Source organism: Martes martes (assembly GCF_963455335.1).
Source record: "Martes martes genome assembly, chromosome: 4".
Lineage (NCBI taxonomy): Eukaryota > Metazoa > Chordata > Mammalia > Carnivora > Mustelidae > Martes > Martes martes.
This window is the reverse complement of record NC_137891.1, coordinates 144,617,645-144,635,162: the sequence shown is the minus strand read 5'-3', so window position 1 is coordinate 144,635,162 and position 17,518 is coordinate 144,617,645. Positions and strand designations below refer to the sequence as shown.

At 37.2% G+C, this 17,518-nt stretch overlaps 1 protein-coding gene across 1 annotated transcript in view; it reads right to left on the bottom strand.

The window, feature by feature from the left end:
- The window catches only part of MYSM1 (Myb like, SWIRM and MPN domains 1), a 40,614-nt gene extending 26,768 nt beyond the window's left edge, over positions 1–13,846 (bottom strand). Inside the window, exons 1-7 of the mRNA XM_080800009.1 lie at positions 13,741–13,846; positions 8,937–9,012; positions 7,337–7,407; positions 5,450–5,527; positions 5,334–5,357; positions 4,185–4,263; positions 1,413–1,511 (exon numbers count right to left, since the gene is read on the bottom strand). Coding sequence (XP_080656135.1) covers positions 1,413–1,511; positions 4,185–4,263; positions 5,334–5,357; positions 5,450–5,527; positions 7,337–7,407; positions 8,937–9,012; positions 13,741–13,823 — 510 coding nt within the window. The 5' untranslated portion in view covers positions 13,824–13,846. The remainder of the gene's footprint in view (positions 1–1,412; positions 1,512–4,184; positions 4,264–5,333; positions 5,358–5,449; positions 5,528–7,336; positions 7,408–8,936; positions 9,013–13,740) is intronic.
- Positions 13,847–17,518: the final 3,672 nt, after the last annotated feature.

The following is a 17,518-nucleotide window of genomic DNA, read 5'->3' as shown; positions in this document are numbered from 1 at the left end:
TGTTTTAACCTTAAAAATTCAGGTAAGATTTCATATTATATTTTTAATGAATGTCTCTTTTAACATAACAATATATGCTTTCATCCCAAGTCTTTGAGTAAAACTGACACCCTAAGATGTTCTGCATGTTCTGGTCTGAGAAGCATGGGGATTGGAATAACCGAGTTAAACTTTATTCTCTTCCAGAATACCTTAACCTTGCCAAGCTGCCTTGAATATGCATTTGCTTGGTTAAAGAAGGAGCAGATGACTGATATATAATGAATCCATTCCACTCTTTACTTCCCATGCTCAAATGACATTAAATTATATAAATCTTGTATACAGGATAAAATCCATTATTTGCATTAAAAGAAAACAGCAAATTTCACTTAAGACCTTGTCAAATTCTATATAATTATGTTACCAGAATTCAAGCAGAGAAGACATTAAAATTTTCTAAATATCTACATGATTGAACATAGCACAGATTACTTAAAAGATTAAAGAACTACACCAAAACTATGCTTTTCTGAACACTTCAATTTACTGAAGTTTTCATATAATTCTTCAAAAAAACTATAAAAGTTTCATTGTTATTAAACAGATTTTAGTTTCATGTTAGCATTTATGGTCCCTAAGCTCTAATCATTCCTAAAAGCTACAAGGCAAATCTTCAGACAGAGCTTCTGAGGCTACTACGATGTGCCAGGTGCCTGCAGGAGGAGGCCCAGCAGAGAAGTAGGCTGAAGCCACAGACCGTGGAGTCCTGAGAATACAGTAGAAGCTGCCGCCATGAGGATGGAGTAGGAACAAAACATTCAGAGCAGGAGCCAGTCCAAGCTTTTGGAACATCCAGTGTCAATTCTGCTAGGAGCTCTTAAACCTCCAAGTAAAATCCAGAAACTTCCCCAGCCTCTCTTGCAGCCAGGACAGAGGTAAGCTCTGTGCCCAACATGGGGCTTGAACTCACAACCTCAGAGATCAGGAGTAGCATGCTCTGCCAAATGAGCAGCCAGGCACCTCTAACAGCTTGTATTTTTAAACACCATTCTAGAGCTTGTGGGCTTGCTCTTCTGGACTGGGTGTTGTACTCATATTGAAAAGACTGGTTTTTAAATCAAACTCTTCTCAGAATTTACAAGTAGGCATCTTGCTAATAAAACAGTAATAAAAACAAAAAAAAAAAGCTACAATGCAAATGTTTAAAAAGAAAAGATATTTTCCAGGAGCACTTAATACTCAAAGCACTTAAGATACGCTTTGAGATTTCTGAACATAAACATGTGTTGAGTACTTTATGAATATAAAATACTTTCACTACAAAAACTTTGAATATTGACATTAATGCCCGAATTAAAGCACTATTTTTGCTTCCTAATTTTATTTATTGCAAATACTATTACTAAGTAGGATATTTATATCCTGCTTACCTTATTTTTAAAATACTGCCTGGCATAACTCTTAACTTGTAAAACAGTGCGACTTCCAATTAGCTTTGCAATTTTGGTCCACCTTCGGCCAAATTTAGCCTATGTTATCAAAATGGAAAAGAAATTGATTTTGATTAACTTACTTGTTAATATTCCAAGCAACTGCACATTAAAAAAAAAAAACCTAAAAGAACAACCCATCTTTATTTATTTTCTAAAGCATACAACAAAGCCTCATATATAAGCTAAGACTCTTAAAAGTAAAGCCCACACTCTTGGAATCTCAACTTCTGAAAACTGACCAGAATGATTTGAAAATTAGTTTTCTTTTTACAGCTATCTAAATGAAGATCCACCACTTTTATGTATTCCTAACAGTTATGTATTCATATTGAACATTACAGTGTTCCAAATCTAAAAAAAACAAGTGCCTGAAAAAGAGGCAGGTTACATTTTCCATTTATAGAACCAACTGATTATGTTCTGGAACTAATTACAAAATATCTTTTTTTACCCACATTCCATCTGGCACAATATCCATTACCTGTCCCATAGCAGATACCTTTACTCTACCCAGGTATCACAGAAAACGGACTTCAAAAAATGAACGAATCACAAACGAAGCGACCTGCAGCCAGCACCTCCCTATACCCCAGTACTGTTAAAGGCTTATGCCCGCTAATGACAAAGTTGTGCTGGGGAAAAAACTGAAACCCTGAGGGAGCTCTGCTGTTTTCTGAAGTACAGAAAGGAATGAAATATAGTTTTAAAGCTAAAAGGAATTTTTAGGTATCAAGTCTATTATTTGATACATAAATCTTCACAGTATCTCCACAACTCAGGGAAGCTGATCCCAGGGCCAGATTTATATAACATTTATAGGTCATGACTTATGGTGGCAAATCATCTTCAAAACCTGACCCAATGATAAGTTAATTATATACTTATTTCTGATACTCATGAGAAAATATGACATGTGAACAATTTCTTAAAACTGAAAGTTTTTTTGGGAAAATTCTTAGTAAATATAAATTAAGATCGTTATTAACTAACACTAGCTAAGATCAAATTACTGAACAATTAGTTAAATTTTGTGGGATGAAAGCAAATGAGTAACTTCATAGGATGGAGCACTTCTGGACAGATCAAAGATCTGGACAGAGTATAACCAGTTGGGATTGTAGGGGCTTGAGCATTATGAAAATTGGAGAGGGTATGCGAACAAGAGGAACAAAGAAAACACCAATTTCAAAATAGAGCAGAGACAATTCTATGCCCAAAAGGGAGGAAAAATTTTCCTTTCAGTACCACATAATTCCCTTCTCTAATGCCTGAGAAAATTCAATGTATAAGCAAACTATATCAACAGGTTAAAAAGGCTGTGAATACAACCAACAGTTCTGTGTAGTTTTGTGGGAAAACATTCTAGGTTTAAAATATCTGTTTATGTATATAGACAGATACCTACATATGTATATAAATAAATACATATTGGCATATATAGGGGCAAATATCTCTGGAAGGACATGCAGAGAACAGATAACAATGGTTACCTGAGGTGAAGAGAACTGAAGGCACAGACAGGAGTGATAGGGAGACTTAACACCTATAACTTTATATACCCTTTGAAGTTTGACTCATGCAGACATAGCCCCTATCATCACCACCTAAAAATACACAACCCATTTTTGTGTATGTGTATACAAATACATACACACATATATATAGCCTTTGGTAAGGGGCAAAACACCAAAGTAGTTAGCAATCTTAAATAAGTGACTGGTTAATTAAAGTTAGGTATAAAAATGATAATCATGCAACAAAATGAAATACCAATATAAAAAACATCAACAGTATAGGAGAAAACCTCAGGAGGAGATAAAACCTTCAAGATAGTTTATTTATTTATATAAAGACATCACAGAACATACAGAAGTCATGGCGATGTCTATAAAAATACAAACACATTTTATTTCCCATCATCTGTAGAAATGTTAATAATGACATTTCAATTTGTATTCATAAAACCCACATAAATATTATACTAATATCCTATACATAATATATAAATCTATGTAATTTCAAAATTAGTTAGTGTAATTCTGGGTAACATGTACCTTAAAGGAAAAGATATAACCTACCCCTAATAATTAGAAAAAAAAAATTTTGAATATTTACTTAAAAGTTTCTTCCTATTAATAGGGAGAATTTTCAGAATTACAAATGGGTGTACATTTTTTTCTATTATGTAATTTGTGGATATTTAAACAGATTTCAGTGAAACATTCATGCAAAAGAAATGTTTCTGGTCTTCAACTATATACACTAAAAAAATATTCAGACTGTGTGCACAATGCCAAATATCTGAAGAAATAAGAACTCAGCTGATTATGCAGACAGTTCCAGGTATCAAGGGTTTTTTGTTGTTGTTTGGGTTTTTTTTCCCCAACAGAAGACATCAGATAAGTACTTTTGTCCTTTAATCCAGGTAGTCAATATATACAGAGCTCAGTATCTTGGGTTTTATTATTACCAAAAAAAAGGGGAGGGGATGAAAATTATCTAAAATATTGATCCTAGTATATTTTAATATTTTAGTGACTTAGCCGTAAGTTAAAAGGAAGTCTCCTGTACTACAAACATCATCACTACAGAAAAATTAAAGATGTAATCATTGAAAGAAATTTTTGGTCTCCCCAAATTAACCTTATAATTCTATCAATACTGGCTTCTAGAATTATTTTACTATAAATTAAAAATTGCTCTATTTACCAGCCCTTGTTCAAACAGCTCTTTTTCTTCTATCGTCCACTTTACTGAGTAACTGGCTGGTTTTGTAGGAGAGTGTGCCCTGAGGGGAAAAAAAGGAATTGCAAAAAAAAAGTCTGAAATGGAACATTCCATATTTATGCAGCTAAAGGTTATAGATAGCCAAAGGCTAAATTCAATACTGTGTGAGTCTAAGAGTTAAAAAAGAAGAGAAGAAAAGGCTGCAGCCTCTACCTGGGGGATAGATTTACCCTGTCTTGTATACTTATCTAGCTCAGGATGATAGGAGCCCCAAGAGACATAATCCTTGGGTCTAAGTGAAGATAACACTAAAAGACATCAAAGGAAGTCAATGCGGTAACAAACAAATACGCTTCCTTAGACTGGACACAAAGCAGCAGATATTAGAACATTTCCAAATCCTGAAAGGCATGTAAGTGTTTAAGTTGGCTCCAAAAATATTATCTCTTGATTCTTCCATATAAATCTATGTAAATACCAAGCCAAAAAGGAAGAAACTATGGCATTGTTTATTACTTTTGAAATGTAGTCCTTAAGAAATTAAATGGTGATGAAACTCATTAATTTAATTCAAGCAAACCATTAATCTTGTCATTAACTTCTTTGTTGCAAAATGCAAAAGGCAAAATCTGCTCACTGCTCAAACCCTTGGCAATGCTAAATCTGTAAGTCTACCCTTTGAGGAATCATAAACATGAAAGTTTATAAACACTAAATAACATCAAATTTTCTTCTATTATAGGGAAAGGATATTTATAAAACAGTTAATACCTGATTTCTCTAGATAATTTTTGAAAGCCACAAATTCAAATTAAATTTTTGTTCAGCATGAAAATTAACTGACAATCAAGTCAATTCCTATTAAATTAGATAGCAGCTTTAAAATACTTCCCCACAAATCCCTAGGAAACCACCTTTTCCATAATCCAATGGAATAGCTTATATAGGCCCATAAAAGAAATTTTGACATATAAATAATGTCATAAAATTATCTTGTGGCATTCCAACAACTGTATAAGAAATTTTGATTTTGTATTTTCGTACAACCCAAGGTTAAGAGTTTTTCCACAGGCCGACTATAATTTTTTAATTCTCCTATAATTTTAAAATATAAAACGTATAAGTACATACATGATTTTTGCTGTTTTCTGTAGACTGCACCACATGAAAAAGAAAATAAGGAAGCTTGTGAACAAGTTTTTAAAAATATAAGTTCAGAATTTTAAAGTGTTAAAAATTGATTTTACCTCTTCATGTATTTTTTATCATCTTCCTTTTGATCAAGCCAGAATTTTTCTGGAAGTGATTTTTTAGATAAGTAATACCTGTGTAATTATTAAAGAAACTTTTAAAACAATAATAAAATCATAACATTTTTATGTGACTTATATTAAGTAGGTACTCACATCCATGAAAATCATACTTGAATCCTAGCTAAATTAATTCCTAAAACCTTTTCCAGATCTGCAAAAACTACAATAAAAATATCTACACTTCACAAGGCTGTTACATGGATTAAATACCACATGTGAAATCACATGAACACAGCACCTACACAAAATGTGTGCTACATAAATGTTAGCTTCTCCTATATGCCCTACTAGAAGTGGTTAAGAGAAGAAACAGTCTGTGTTTCATTTAAATCATTTTTCCTAAAACATGGGGAATGTAATAGATGAATCTGACTGGCTGTCCAGGATTAACAGGGGAGTTTGTTTTCCTAGCTTTAAAGATAACAGAAAGAGTTCAGGGTATTCTCTACATTAATACTAATAACAGGTCAAATCTACCATGGAGCTTCCCTCTCCGACTCCTTAAAACTGGCTTGCTGCAATACTCTTCAATTAGTTTGACATGTTCTTCCCTTAACAAATATTGACTACGTATCTTGTATGTCAGGTAATACACTAGGTACGAGGAGCTGAGGACAAAGATATAAGAAAACATCCCTGTCCTCTAAGAGCTCACAAACCTCTTCATTATTTCTGCTTTTAAATCTGGAAGTGAACCCACGACTACTTAAGTATTAATTAACTGAGACTTGTACTGTTCAATGTATCAGCTAATACCACACATAAACAAAGAATGTAAAATACCTTAATAATGTGTTTCTATCGTTAAATGTTGAAAATATTATTTTAAATATACTGGGTTAAATAAAATATCTTATTAAAATCAATTCTATTTGTTTTAAATGTGGCTACCAGAAAATTTTAAATGACATATTATGAGTCTTGCACTATTTTTCTATTGAAAAGCAGTGATCTAGGCTATAGTTGTGATGTTTGGGGAAAGTAAGAGAATAAGAAATCCTAAAAAGGGTTAACCCATGACAATTAAAGGTACACAGACACTCTGAAATCAACATAGCAGTAACAGGGAATAAAGGGAACAGAGAAATTCTGGCTTAAAAAGGAGGTAGATACCCATAAAATACAGATGAGAGTTAAAAATAAACCACTATGTATTAGACTATTATTAATAATCTTTACAAAATCATAAAATCAAAAGTCATTTTGTTCAACCCTTTCATTTTATATATAAGAAAATGGAATCCCAAAGAAGTTGCCATCATCAAACAGATGAAAGAAGCAAGGACAAGAAGCTAGTGACTAAACTGTGGATAAAGGCCTACAACTTCTGATGGAAAATGTTCATTCTGCAGTATTTGTTTTGTGCTTTTTACTTAGATTCCTCCCACATAACACCTGTAAACTGGCAGAGTGAGAAGTGAGAACTTTTACATATTCTAAGTGTATCTCTGGGTAAATTAACATCTCTGGGTTTTAGCTTCTACAACTGTAGATGGAGGCTTGGACTAAGTGATCTTGGACATGGACTAAAGGTTCTCACTGATTTAAAATGTTTTATAATTTCTACTCAACATTCAGACAGTATAGAGGTGGCTGAGAAAAGAAACTCAAGCATATTGAGTTAGAACCTACACTTTGCAGTAAAACAGAAACAGAGGAATAAAATGCTGCTTTTTTCATAGGTAGCTAACACATTATATAATTGCAGTCTGGGGACAAATAAGGTCCATCTAGTAATAACAGCGGTCTCTTTGGTAAGTCTTGCACTTATAGATTTTTAACCCTAAAATCTTTACTTTCCTCATAATCATTAAAGGATACTCTTCTTCCAACAACATCTTCTCAATGACAGCTCTGTTCTCTTCACTGATGGTGCTATCCAGAGTCCAAGGCTATTAAAAAAGAATATATTTTTCTTTTTACTTACTGCCTTCTGAAGTTATCTTCTATGTTTCATTAAATGAAATACATGATATAATGATTACAAATAATAAAGCTCCCATTTACTATGCACAGACATATCTGATTCCCCCGCTAACACTGTGAGACAGATGTTACTACTTCACTGATGCACCCGGACCACCGTAAGTATTTCAAGTGGAGTAGGAGAGACCTGACATACAAGACTGCTGGATTCCAAGGCCCAGGCTCCTACCCATGATAGTCATAATGGCTATCATGTATGAGACATATCAGGTAGCAAACATGTTGCTAGATATTTCACCTATTTCCAAAAGTCACCAAAGTTCTTTTTTCCTTTAAGCCACAATCTTTCCTTAAACGATCATACTCATTTTCAACTCTCAAAAATGTTCAGCTCAGTTCTCTTCCCTAAACTCTATCTAGACTGTTATATCCAACTGCCCACTCCCCAATATCCACCTGGATATCTAGTAGGCTTCCCAAAGTTAACATGTTCAAAACTCACTAACACATACCTTCACCTATTTCTCCCTGTGCTTCCAACTTTGTAAACAGCATTATGAGTTACCCAGTTATTCCTCGTAGAAACCTAGGAGTCATACTGGATTCTTCCCCTTTTTCTCAATCCTGTATCTAATCTACCAAGCAGTTCTACGTCCAAAATATAATTAAGATCTATCCAACTCTGCCAAAACCTCAGGCCACTCTACCACCAACTCTTGCTTAGACTACCACAAATGTTTCCTAATTGGTCTCTGTGATTCTCCTCTCGCTTCATATAAGCATGACAGAGCTCGGGCCTGCCTCTCCAACCGTCACAGCTGCCACTCCCCGCTTTCCCACTATATTCTAGGCACTGGCTTTCGAGCAGAGCCTTTGTGCTGCTATTCCTTCTGCCTAGAATGTTTTTCCTCAACTCTTCACATACCTACTCCTCTCTATTACTTTTCAACTAAACTATCACCTTTTGTTTCCTTCAATGACAACTTTATCTAAAATGGGTTCCCCACCCTGTTACTCTCAGCCAGCATCTCGCGTTCTTCATGGTTTCTACTTAATTTGTGTACCTGTTTATCACCTGACTCCCTTTTAGCATACACGCAACTTGAGAGCAAGACTATGTCTGTCTCGATTATAGTTGTATCCCCCAAATCTGGTCTAGTGTCTGACACACAGTAAGAATTCAACAGATAACTGCTAAATGAAAGAAATGACCCTGCAATGATCCCCATCTTTTAATGAAGAAGCAAAGGTTCACAAATCTGATAAGTTGTAGAGCAAGGATTTATACCTAAGTCTAGCTGGCTCCAAAGTAGTTTCCCAACACACCATTTCAAAGTCAAAAGAAGTAAGAATAAGGTTCTTTCATTTTTAAAGTAAGAAAAATGTTTCCAGTACACTACCTCTGTAACTGCTGAGAACTAGCACCAAGTAAAAAAGAGGTACTCCAGGCAATGAGTAATAGCTTATGCACCTCATATTTTCATGAAATACTTACAATAAGACCATTCTCAGTTCTCCATGATGAATCAAGATAGTGATCTTGTAAAACAGATGCTGTACTTTCATCACTTCTGTAATAATTAAGAAAATGGGTAAAAAGGTGACATTATACCAATTAATAAATACCACTCACATAACACGGAAACTGGCAGGGCATAGATGTTAAGCAAATATTTTATTCCCTTCTTCCCTTAACAAACAGACTTAACATTGCAGAAATGCCTACTCGATTTCTTTAACCTTTGGAACATAGAGTGGCTTTAAGCAACCACTTCACCACTGCAACCAAAGTCTGTTCACTTCTTTTGTTTCCCAAGAATAAACAACGTCATGAGGAAAAAAAAAAAAACCCGAAAACAGCAACCACAACATACTCTATGGCCACGAACCAACACTTCAGAGGTCTTTGATGACATCCACATGTATATAGGAATTCCACTTTACAATCAATACTCTTAGTTATAGCTAAAGCATAAAAGTCATCAATAACAGCACTGCCCTCAAAATGAAAAAAAAAAAAATTGAAGAGCCAAATTAGAAAATACTCAGGACAGTAAAGTACAAAGAAAATTTGATTTTTTTTTTTAAAGATTTTATTTATTTATTTGACAGAGATCACAAGTAGGCAGAGAGGCAGGCAGAGAGAGAGAGAGGAGGAAGCAGGCTCCCTACTGAACAGAGAGCCCACGCGGGGCTCGATCCCAGGACCCTGGGATCATGACCCGAGCCAAAGGCAGAGGCTTTAACCCACTGAGCCACCCAGGCGCCTCAAGAAAATCTGACGTTTTATTAACAATTTATATAATAAAAAAAATTAACTTGGGTTATTTGGGGCCTTTTCTATGTCCAGGAGGGATTAAAGCTTTGTTAATTCTCACTCCTTTCACTGAACTAATAAAAACTCTCTAAAGTCACACTGTTCACTACTTACACAAAAAACCTGAATAGTTAAGTTTTGGAAAGCCCAATCTATGATATAATTAAGTTCAATATTTGCTTTTTTTATGTCTTGAAGTTACAAGTTTCCTAGAAAACTACTGACTTTTCCCAGACCTAGTCTAGTGGTAAGAATTCTGTACCTCTTAGACTGTAAAAAGGTTTAGACTTTTGAATCTTCAGTTAGTTCTACAGTGGTTATTATAAATTGTGGGACTAACAGACTAGCTACAATAAACTAAAAGCAATAATTTCTCTCAGCTGTTGATGGCAAAAAGGTTTTAATTCAGGTGTTAACTCTGATTTGGTAGAGGCTGACAAGAATGCTAAATAAAGAATTCTGAGACTTGTATCGGCAGAAGAAAACCTTTGCTTATGGAGGTCTGCCAAGGTGCAGGAGGGGGACTAGTATCACTTCCGGTGCGTTTTTTGTTTGTTTGTTTTTTGTTTTTTTTTTTAGATTTATTTATGTACTTGAGAGAGAGAGAGACAGACAGACAGACAGAAGGGAGCACAGAGGGAGAGGAAGAAGCAGACTCTCCACTGAGCAGAGAGCCTGACATGGGTCTTGACTCCAGAACTCCAAGATCATGACCTAAGCAGAAGGCAGACACTTAACTGACTGAGCCACCTGGGTGCCTCTCAATTCAGGATTAATGTCTTTTTACAGTGTTCCTCAATAAGGATTAGCAACTTCCACACTTCTGGTGTATGCCTCTGGACACCTGGAGTCTCCATAGGTAGCTTAAATTAACATGCTTAAACCTTAGCTGAGAAACTCTTCTCAAATCCGCTACTCTTCCATTGTTCCCTATCTCAGACAAAGGATATGCATCCCCCTAGTTTCCCAAGTCAGAAATGTGACTGCCCTTATTTTCCTCACAGTGTATTCAATTGGTTGCCCAAATGGTTGCCCAATCTGTGGCCTCCTACCTTTTCAAATCCAGTCCTTCCACTATATCCATGCTGACCTCTGAAGTCCTGTAGTTTCAGAGCCATTTTTCCTGGGTAAGTGTATAAGATAAAGATAACATGCCATTCACTTTCCCTTCTTTATCTTTTTCCACTTATCCCCATTTGGCCCATCTGTAAGTTTTACTGTTTCTTACCCAATTAGAATGTTAGTTCTATGAGAGCAAGGAGTTAGTTTGATAAATGCTCTATACCCAGGCCTTGGCAGAGAAGAGGTGCTCGATCAATATTTGTTGAATGATTAAAGGAACAAAGTAGGTGGAGCATGGATCATCCAGGTCTGTAGGAGTTAAGGAATGCGGATTTTCTCATCAAGCAAGTTAGGGATTGAAGGGAGTAACATGAGATTTGGATGTAAGAAAGACTGGTCTAACTTCAGTAAATAGAAGGGGGCTAAAGAGATAGGGAGCAGTTAAGAGGAAGTGATTATATAAATACTAGAGCGGTGACAGTAACTCAGACCCAGGGAACAAGCAGTGTGAACACGAAGAAGTGAATACATTTGAGAGGATACTTAGAATCAACAGACCTTTAACAACTAATAGGATAGAAGGGGTGGAAGGAGAGAGGTAAGGAAAAGGGATAAAGTCTCCATCTGTGCCTTGAGTTACTGGGCGGATGGTGCCATTTTTTGAACTAGCGAACTTCGAGGCAGATGGCAGGTGTGGTGGGAAAAGTTTATAAGCTGAGACTGAGATGCTTGTGGAACATCCAAGAACAGAGATTCAGAGAATTAGATAAATGGGTCTAAAGCTCGGGAGAGAGATTTGGGTTGGTGACAGATATGGAAAACATCAGCATGTATTAAGGGCAATTTTAGGAAATTCCATTTTTCTTGTGGTCAAAAACGGTTGAACACTGGCACATTTTGTATGATCCAACCTAACAAGAAATTTAAGGCTTGAGAGATCGTGTAAACAGGGACTATGTGGTTTGTTTTGTCTTATGACAAAATCCCTTAAAACACTGATTTAAAGCACAAGCAGGAGAAAAGGAAGACGAGGAGGAAAGGTAGAAGTGAAAGGGAAACCAAAGTTTCAATGCTACCTTCTAACTTTGGTACCTAGAACTTAGCAAGTACTTAAAAGTGTGTTTTCAATTAATCCTCAGGGGTTCCACAGATGTTATCACTAGCTGTACCTACACACTTCAGGGGGCACCATTCACCAGAATATAATGTTAATGATGCTCCTTGGAGTTGGATAAGGCAAAGGCTCTGACCATCAGGAACCAATAACCTTTGTGATCCAGCTTGCATGAGTCTAAGATGATCATAAGTGTCACCAGTAGACCTAAGGCTGAGCACAATAGCAAGAGAAAGGAAAGAAAAAGAGAAGGCAAAAAAAATTAAACATGATCAGAAAAATAAAGAAGAACCTATGGAAAAAGGGCAGAGCCAATGCTCTGAGATGATCTTCTGTGTTTCCAAGACTAACTCACTTCTCTCTGGACTGCAGTTAACCATCCCTACCCACTTATCACACAGACTTACTGTGAAAAGTAAATTAAATCATGCATGCAAGAGCACTTAATCGAGATTAACTTGATAACCTGATCTACACAAATGTGAACAGTGACTATTAATAGAAGTTCCCTACTCATCTGAATAGCATTGGACTGCTTTTCCTACAGATCTGGGAGAGAATGACTATACGAATTTAATTACTCCTCACATTTTTATAGTGTTTCAGAATTCAGTAGAATTTTAAATCCATTATCTTAATCCCTCAGGGCAGGGTGGGTACTGTTCTCCATAATTTACAGAGTACCTAATATTAGGTTAGACTGTATGAAATTACCATTTTATGGTAAAAATGGTCTAAGATTGGCAATTCCACATGGTTCATTCAACCTAACAGACTTATAAGGAGGCTGTTCATATTTATAAGCAACATAGCTGGCTGAGTTTAGATCTGAGGTCTTTTGATTCCTGACCAGTCTAGGCCTCTTCCAATTCTAAAAGGTGACTGGGGAAGCGCATTTTAAAAATAGTATGTATCAATTTCTTACTTGGAAAGCAAGCAAAGGGCTAGATCTCTCAAGCTGGATGATGCTTCTTGAAATCACACTGGCCTGTTCTGCAGAAATCTGTATTAAGTAAACTATGACCCTCACTAGGTCTTCACAATAATCTCCATGACAGTAAAGAGATGGTGAAGAACATTTACCTAGCTCCTACTGTATGCTATAGTACATTCCCTAATTACTTTAACTGATGTTCACAATAACCATATGAGGCACATACCATGACAGTCTCACATGAGCTGTCTGAAGCTCAGGCAAGTTACATGTCTGATCCAAGGTCACAGTGCTAGGAAGCGAGAAGGCCGGCCAATGGTGGAGAACCCAGAGCTGTCCAACTCTAAAGTCCTGCCCCTTTCCTTTAAGTCAAGCTGCATACAGGAAGTTTTTCACAACTAACCCCATGTGGAATAGGAAACCTGTCAGTAGGGATGAAACGACACGCCCAAGGTCACACCGCTTACAAGCGATGAACAAGATTCCTGAGCTCAGGTCCGGTTCAGAGGCCGCCCTTGTTCTAGTTACTGTCCGGAGGGAGTAAAGGGGCAGATTCTGGGGTGGACATCATGGAAGAAGGAATCTAATTGTTGGGTAGACTGCAATGTGCTAGGCGAAGTCGGCGCCCTCAGGATATCCCGGTAAAAGGTGAAGCAACCATCCGACCCGAGCCTCGGGTAACTACGCCCGCTGGGCTCAGGAGTAGCTTACAAGCCGGATGGGCGCGGCACCTCCCCGGCCGCCGGGAGACCCTGGCCCAGCGGATGGTCCTCCTCTCCCCTGTTCCTTGCTGAACCCGCAGCCTTGCCAGCGTACTCTCCTCGCACCCGTGCTCCTCCCCATCCCTGCGAGACCCGGTCTCTACGCCTCACCCTGGCTGTGCCGCGGCTGGCACCACGTCCCCTTCGATATCCACATCCGCTTCTTCAGCCGCCATGATGGGACCTAACCCCATCCGTCCTCCCGAGAGATCCCGCGAGAGGTGGAAGACTTGGGGGCGGAGTCTCATGAATCGCGGGGCGGAGCTGAAGCCTTGTCCAGCCCCTTACGCAAGGGGGAGGGGGGCCTTCAGAGAAAAGATCTGCAGTCTGCGGAGGTTTGGTCCTTTGGGCTTCTCTTGGTGTGTAAAAGACCTTGGGAAGTTGCCCAGGCTTGGGCTTTGAAGAGAGTGCTCTTGGACAAGTTCTTGGCTCTTCACTTCTTTTATTGATAAAATGGGGATATCTCCCTGGAGTGCTGAAAAGATCAAAGCCAGACCTGCTTTGAACTGTGAAAGGTGCCTGGTTTTCTGTCTTTTTCTTTTTCTTTCTTTCTTTTCTTTCTGTCTTTCTTTCAGAAAAGGGTAACTCAGCGATTATGTGAAGTACTAAACAACTTCTATTTTAAAATTGAAAAAAACGTTTAAGAGTGTAACTTACTTTATAGAGATATTTACAATTAATTAAAGATTCAATCTCCTGACCATTGATTGCTCTTTACAGTAACCCAGTGAGGACTGGTGTCATCAGTCACACTTTATAGATGAGGAAATTGAGGCTCAGAAAACTGAAAAGACTATCAAAGGATATATAGCTAGTCAAAGGCAGAGCTTGGACCAGAACCCGGGTCTTTTGACCCTATGCTGAGGGCTCACCCTCTACAAATCATATTGGCAGGATAAACACCATTTCTCTCAAAGAATTTATGACTTCTCAAGAAATTAGATATTGGTGAGTAGCCTCTACGAGCATTTATTGCTCACATTGTTGCAACTGTTCATTCACTTGTCTGCCTCCACCATGAGACTGTGAATTCTTTAAGGACAAAAGCTCTATTTGCTAGTCCTTGTACTAGTCCTTATAACAGCAACATTCAAAACGGTGCCTGACATGTCTTAGGAGCTCAGCATATATTGAACTGATGAATGAATGAAACAATTTAAGTATGCTCATACAGCCTTCTAACTGTTTCAGGCACCTTTCCACTGTTACACCTCCTCATATCACTTTTTGATAAATTTGTGCAAAGAACAGAGGACAAAATGACTAAATTTAACTGAGATATCTCTACAGTTTTATAGTATGTTCAAAGGAGTTTTCAAGTGATCATATGTTTAGATTTTTTTCCCATTAAAATGAACTTTCATAATTATTCCTATTTTCCATCATAATTAGTCCCTTTAAATTTAGTTCTTTATAATACCTAACAAAAATTTTAACTCATTATGATGCTCTGCTTTCCATAAACTGAAACTGAATGAATGTCAGAATAATTTTAGAGCAGTAAGGGCAGAAGATGAATTACAGAGAGGATGGGTCAAGGCTGATGTGATCACCTGTTGTATCCCACATATTGCATAGGGTGGAATCACTCTTGGACCTCCCAAGAATCATGCAAATCATGCAAATCATGCAAATTAATTATTATCACCCCACCCCATTCCCCATTTTAGAGGTGAGGAAACCAAAGTTCAGAAAGTTACAGTTAGATTCCTGAGTCCTAGAGGTGGAATTCCAAACCAAGCCTTTTTTATATTATATATATATACACACACACACACACACACACACATATATAATGTATATAATATAATAAATAGCATAAAATATGTTGCTAATTAAAATATAGAGTATGTATGTATATATGTATATATGTACATACATACATATATATAAAAATATAGAGTATGTATATATACACGTATGTATGTACATACGTGTATATATACATACTCTATATGTATATATACACGTACATACGTGTATATATACATACTCTATATTTTAATTAAATTTTAGTTAATTAATTAATTTTAATTTAATTTTAATACATATATACATATATACATACATACATACTCTATATTTTAATTCACAACAAAAGCAATTGGGTCTTTTGCAATACTACATGAATTGGTTTAAGAGTACATCATAATCAGGTAATTTTCTGATTTCTTTGAGGTGCTTAAATCTAGAAATGAGTAGAAAGTGTATTTTGAAGGTTAGAAACTTATCTTGGGTGTACAGAATACTTTTCTGTCCCCTATTACCCCTTTATTTCCTTCATTGATCCTAAAATAGAATCGTCAAGAGGTACCATACCTGTAAATCCTCACAAATGTAGTTAGAGGAACATTCAGTCAAGAAAGTGTCTGGCTCACGTTTTAACTGCACTGTGTTCAAAGCCATTGGAGACGCAGTTTATTCATTTCATTTCTCCCTATTTCTGGTGAAAAAAGATCACTGCATTTTTATTGAAAAAGCAAAGTATAATTGCAATATTAATTCATAAAAAGCTGGCATGTTAGCGATCATGCTAATTAGCTCAGATTTGTAAAGTGCTTTAAAAGCAGGAACTGTCACACAACTGCTCACTAATGTTATTGTTACATTATGATCCAAACTGTCAGCTAAATGATTGCCAGGAATTCAAGAGTTTCCATTTTAAATAGAAAATGGCCAGTGAGCGGTGAGGAAAACTACTTTATCTATGCAGAGGTGAGATAATAGATGAATGCAGACATAGACTTAAGGGCTACACTTGGCAGGCATTGGAAATGGCTTGAATTGTTCCAGGAAAACAAGCTGCATTTTATTTTATTTTCCCTCCCCAGTTCCCTGAAATCACATAAGGTAGCTACTGAAAAAGCTGTTCTCAGTATGTTGTAAGGAACGTCTGCCAATGTACTTCTTACATTTTAATTACAGTAATGCTACATCCATCTGACATTATGCGGAAGGGAAAGAAAAGATGCCAACATTAATGAGCTCCTACTGTGTGCCAGGCATTTTACAGACATTATTTCTTTATAGCCCTTTGAGGTAAGGAATTGTTATTTTCACTTACAGATGTGGTAACAGAGTTAAGCGATTTACCCAGGGAACTGTAGCTTATCGTTGTTTTCCTTACAGCATGCTGTCTTAGGTTAGTTTCTAATAGCATCATTCAGAATTGCATTGTTTCTTCTCAGCAACCCCCAGTGGAAGAATTATGCCTCTTTCTCAAAAGCTCCAGGAGGATGGGTGTTGGTGGGTGGGCTTGGGTCTCAGGCCATCTAAGAAGCCAGGTGGACACCTGCACCACATTCAATAAGGAGGTGGGGTGGCTCCCCGGAGCAAAATAAGGGCACCGTTTCCAGAGGGAGGAAGAATGGATGCTGGGTACGGAAAACAACAGATGCCCGCTATACTTTTCTATATTGCCATACCCCTCTGTTCCCTCAGGCCTTTGGTACAGTCTGTTAACAGCTACCGGCTTCTGTTAGCATTGTACCAGGCAAGTTACTCAACCCCTCTAGATGGCTACTTCTTCATTTGGAAAATGACCTATGAAATAATCTCCTCCAGAAGTAAAATTCTTTGATCGTGTTCTTGTTCATTTCACAGACATTTCTGAACACTGTCACAGGGAAAGCAGGGATAGAGTTGTCGAAGTCTGCATGGGTTTAGATGTGGTTGGCTGCTTAGTTAAGTATGGACCATAAACAAAATATTCCCTCTGCCTGGAATGTGTGACACTTCCCACCTGCCTTCCGGGACCCTCCGCATTCAGGGGCACTCAGCTTTCTGTGTGCTCCTTTCCCCATCTTCTTCCCTCTGAAAGGGCTGGTTCTGACTCAGCTTTGGTCCACTGTTGCCGTTTTGGAACTCGGGCTCAGAGTTGTCAGGTCTT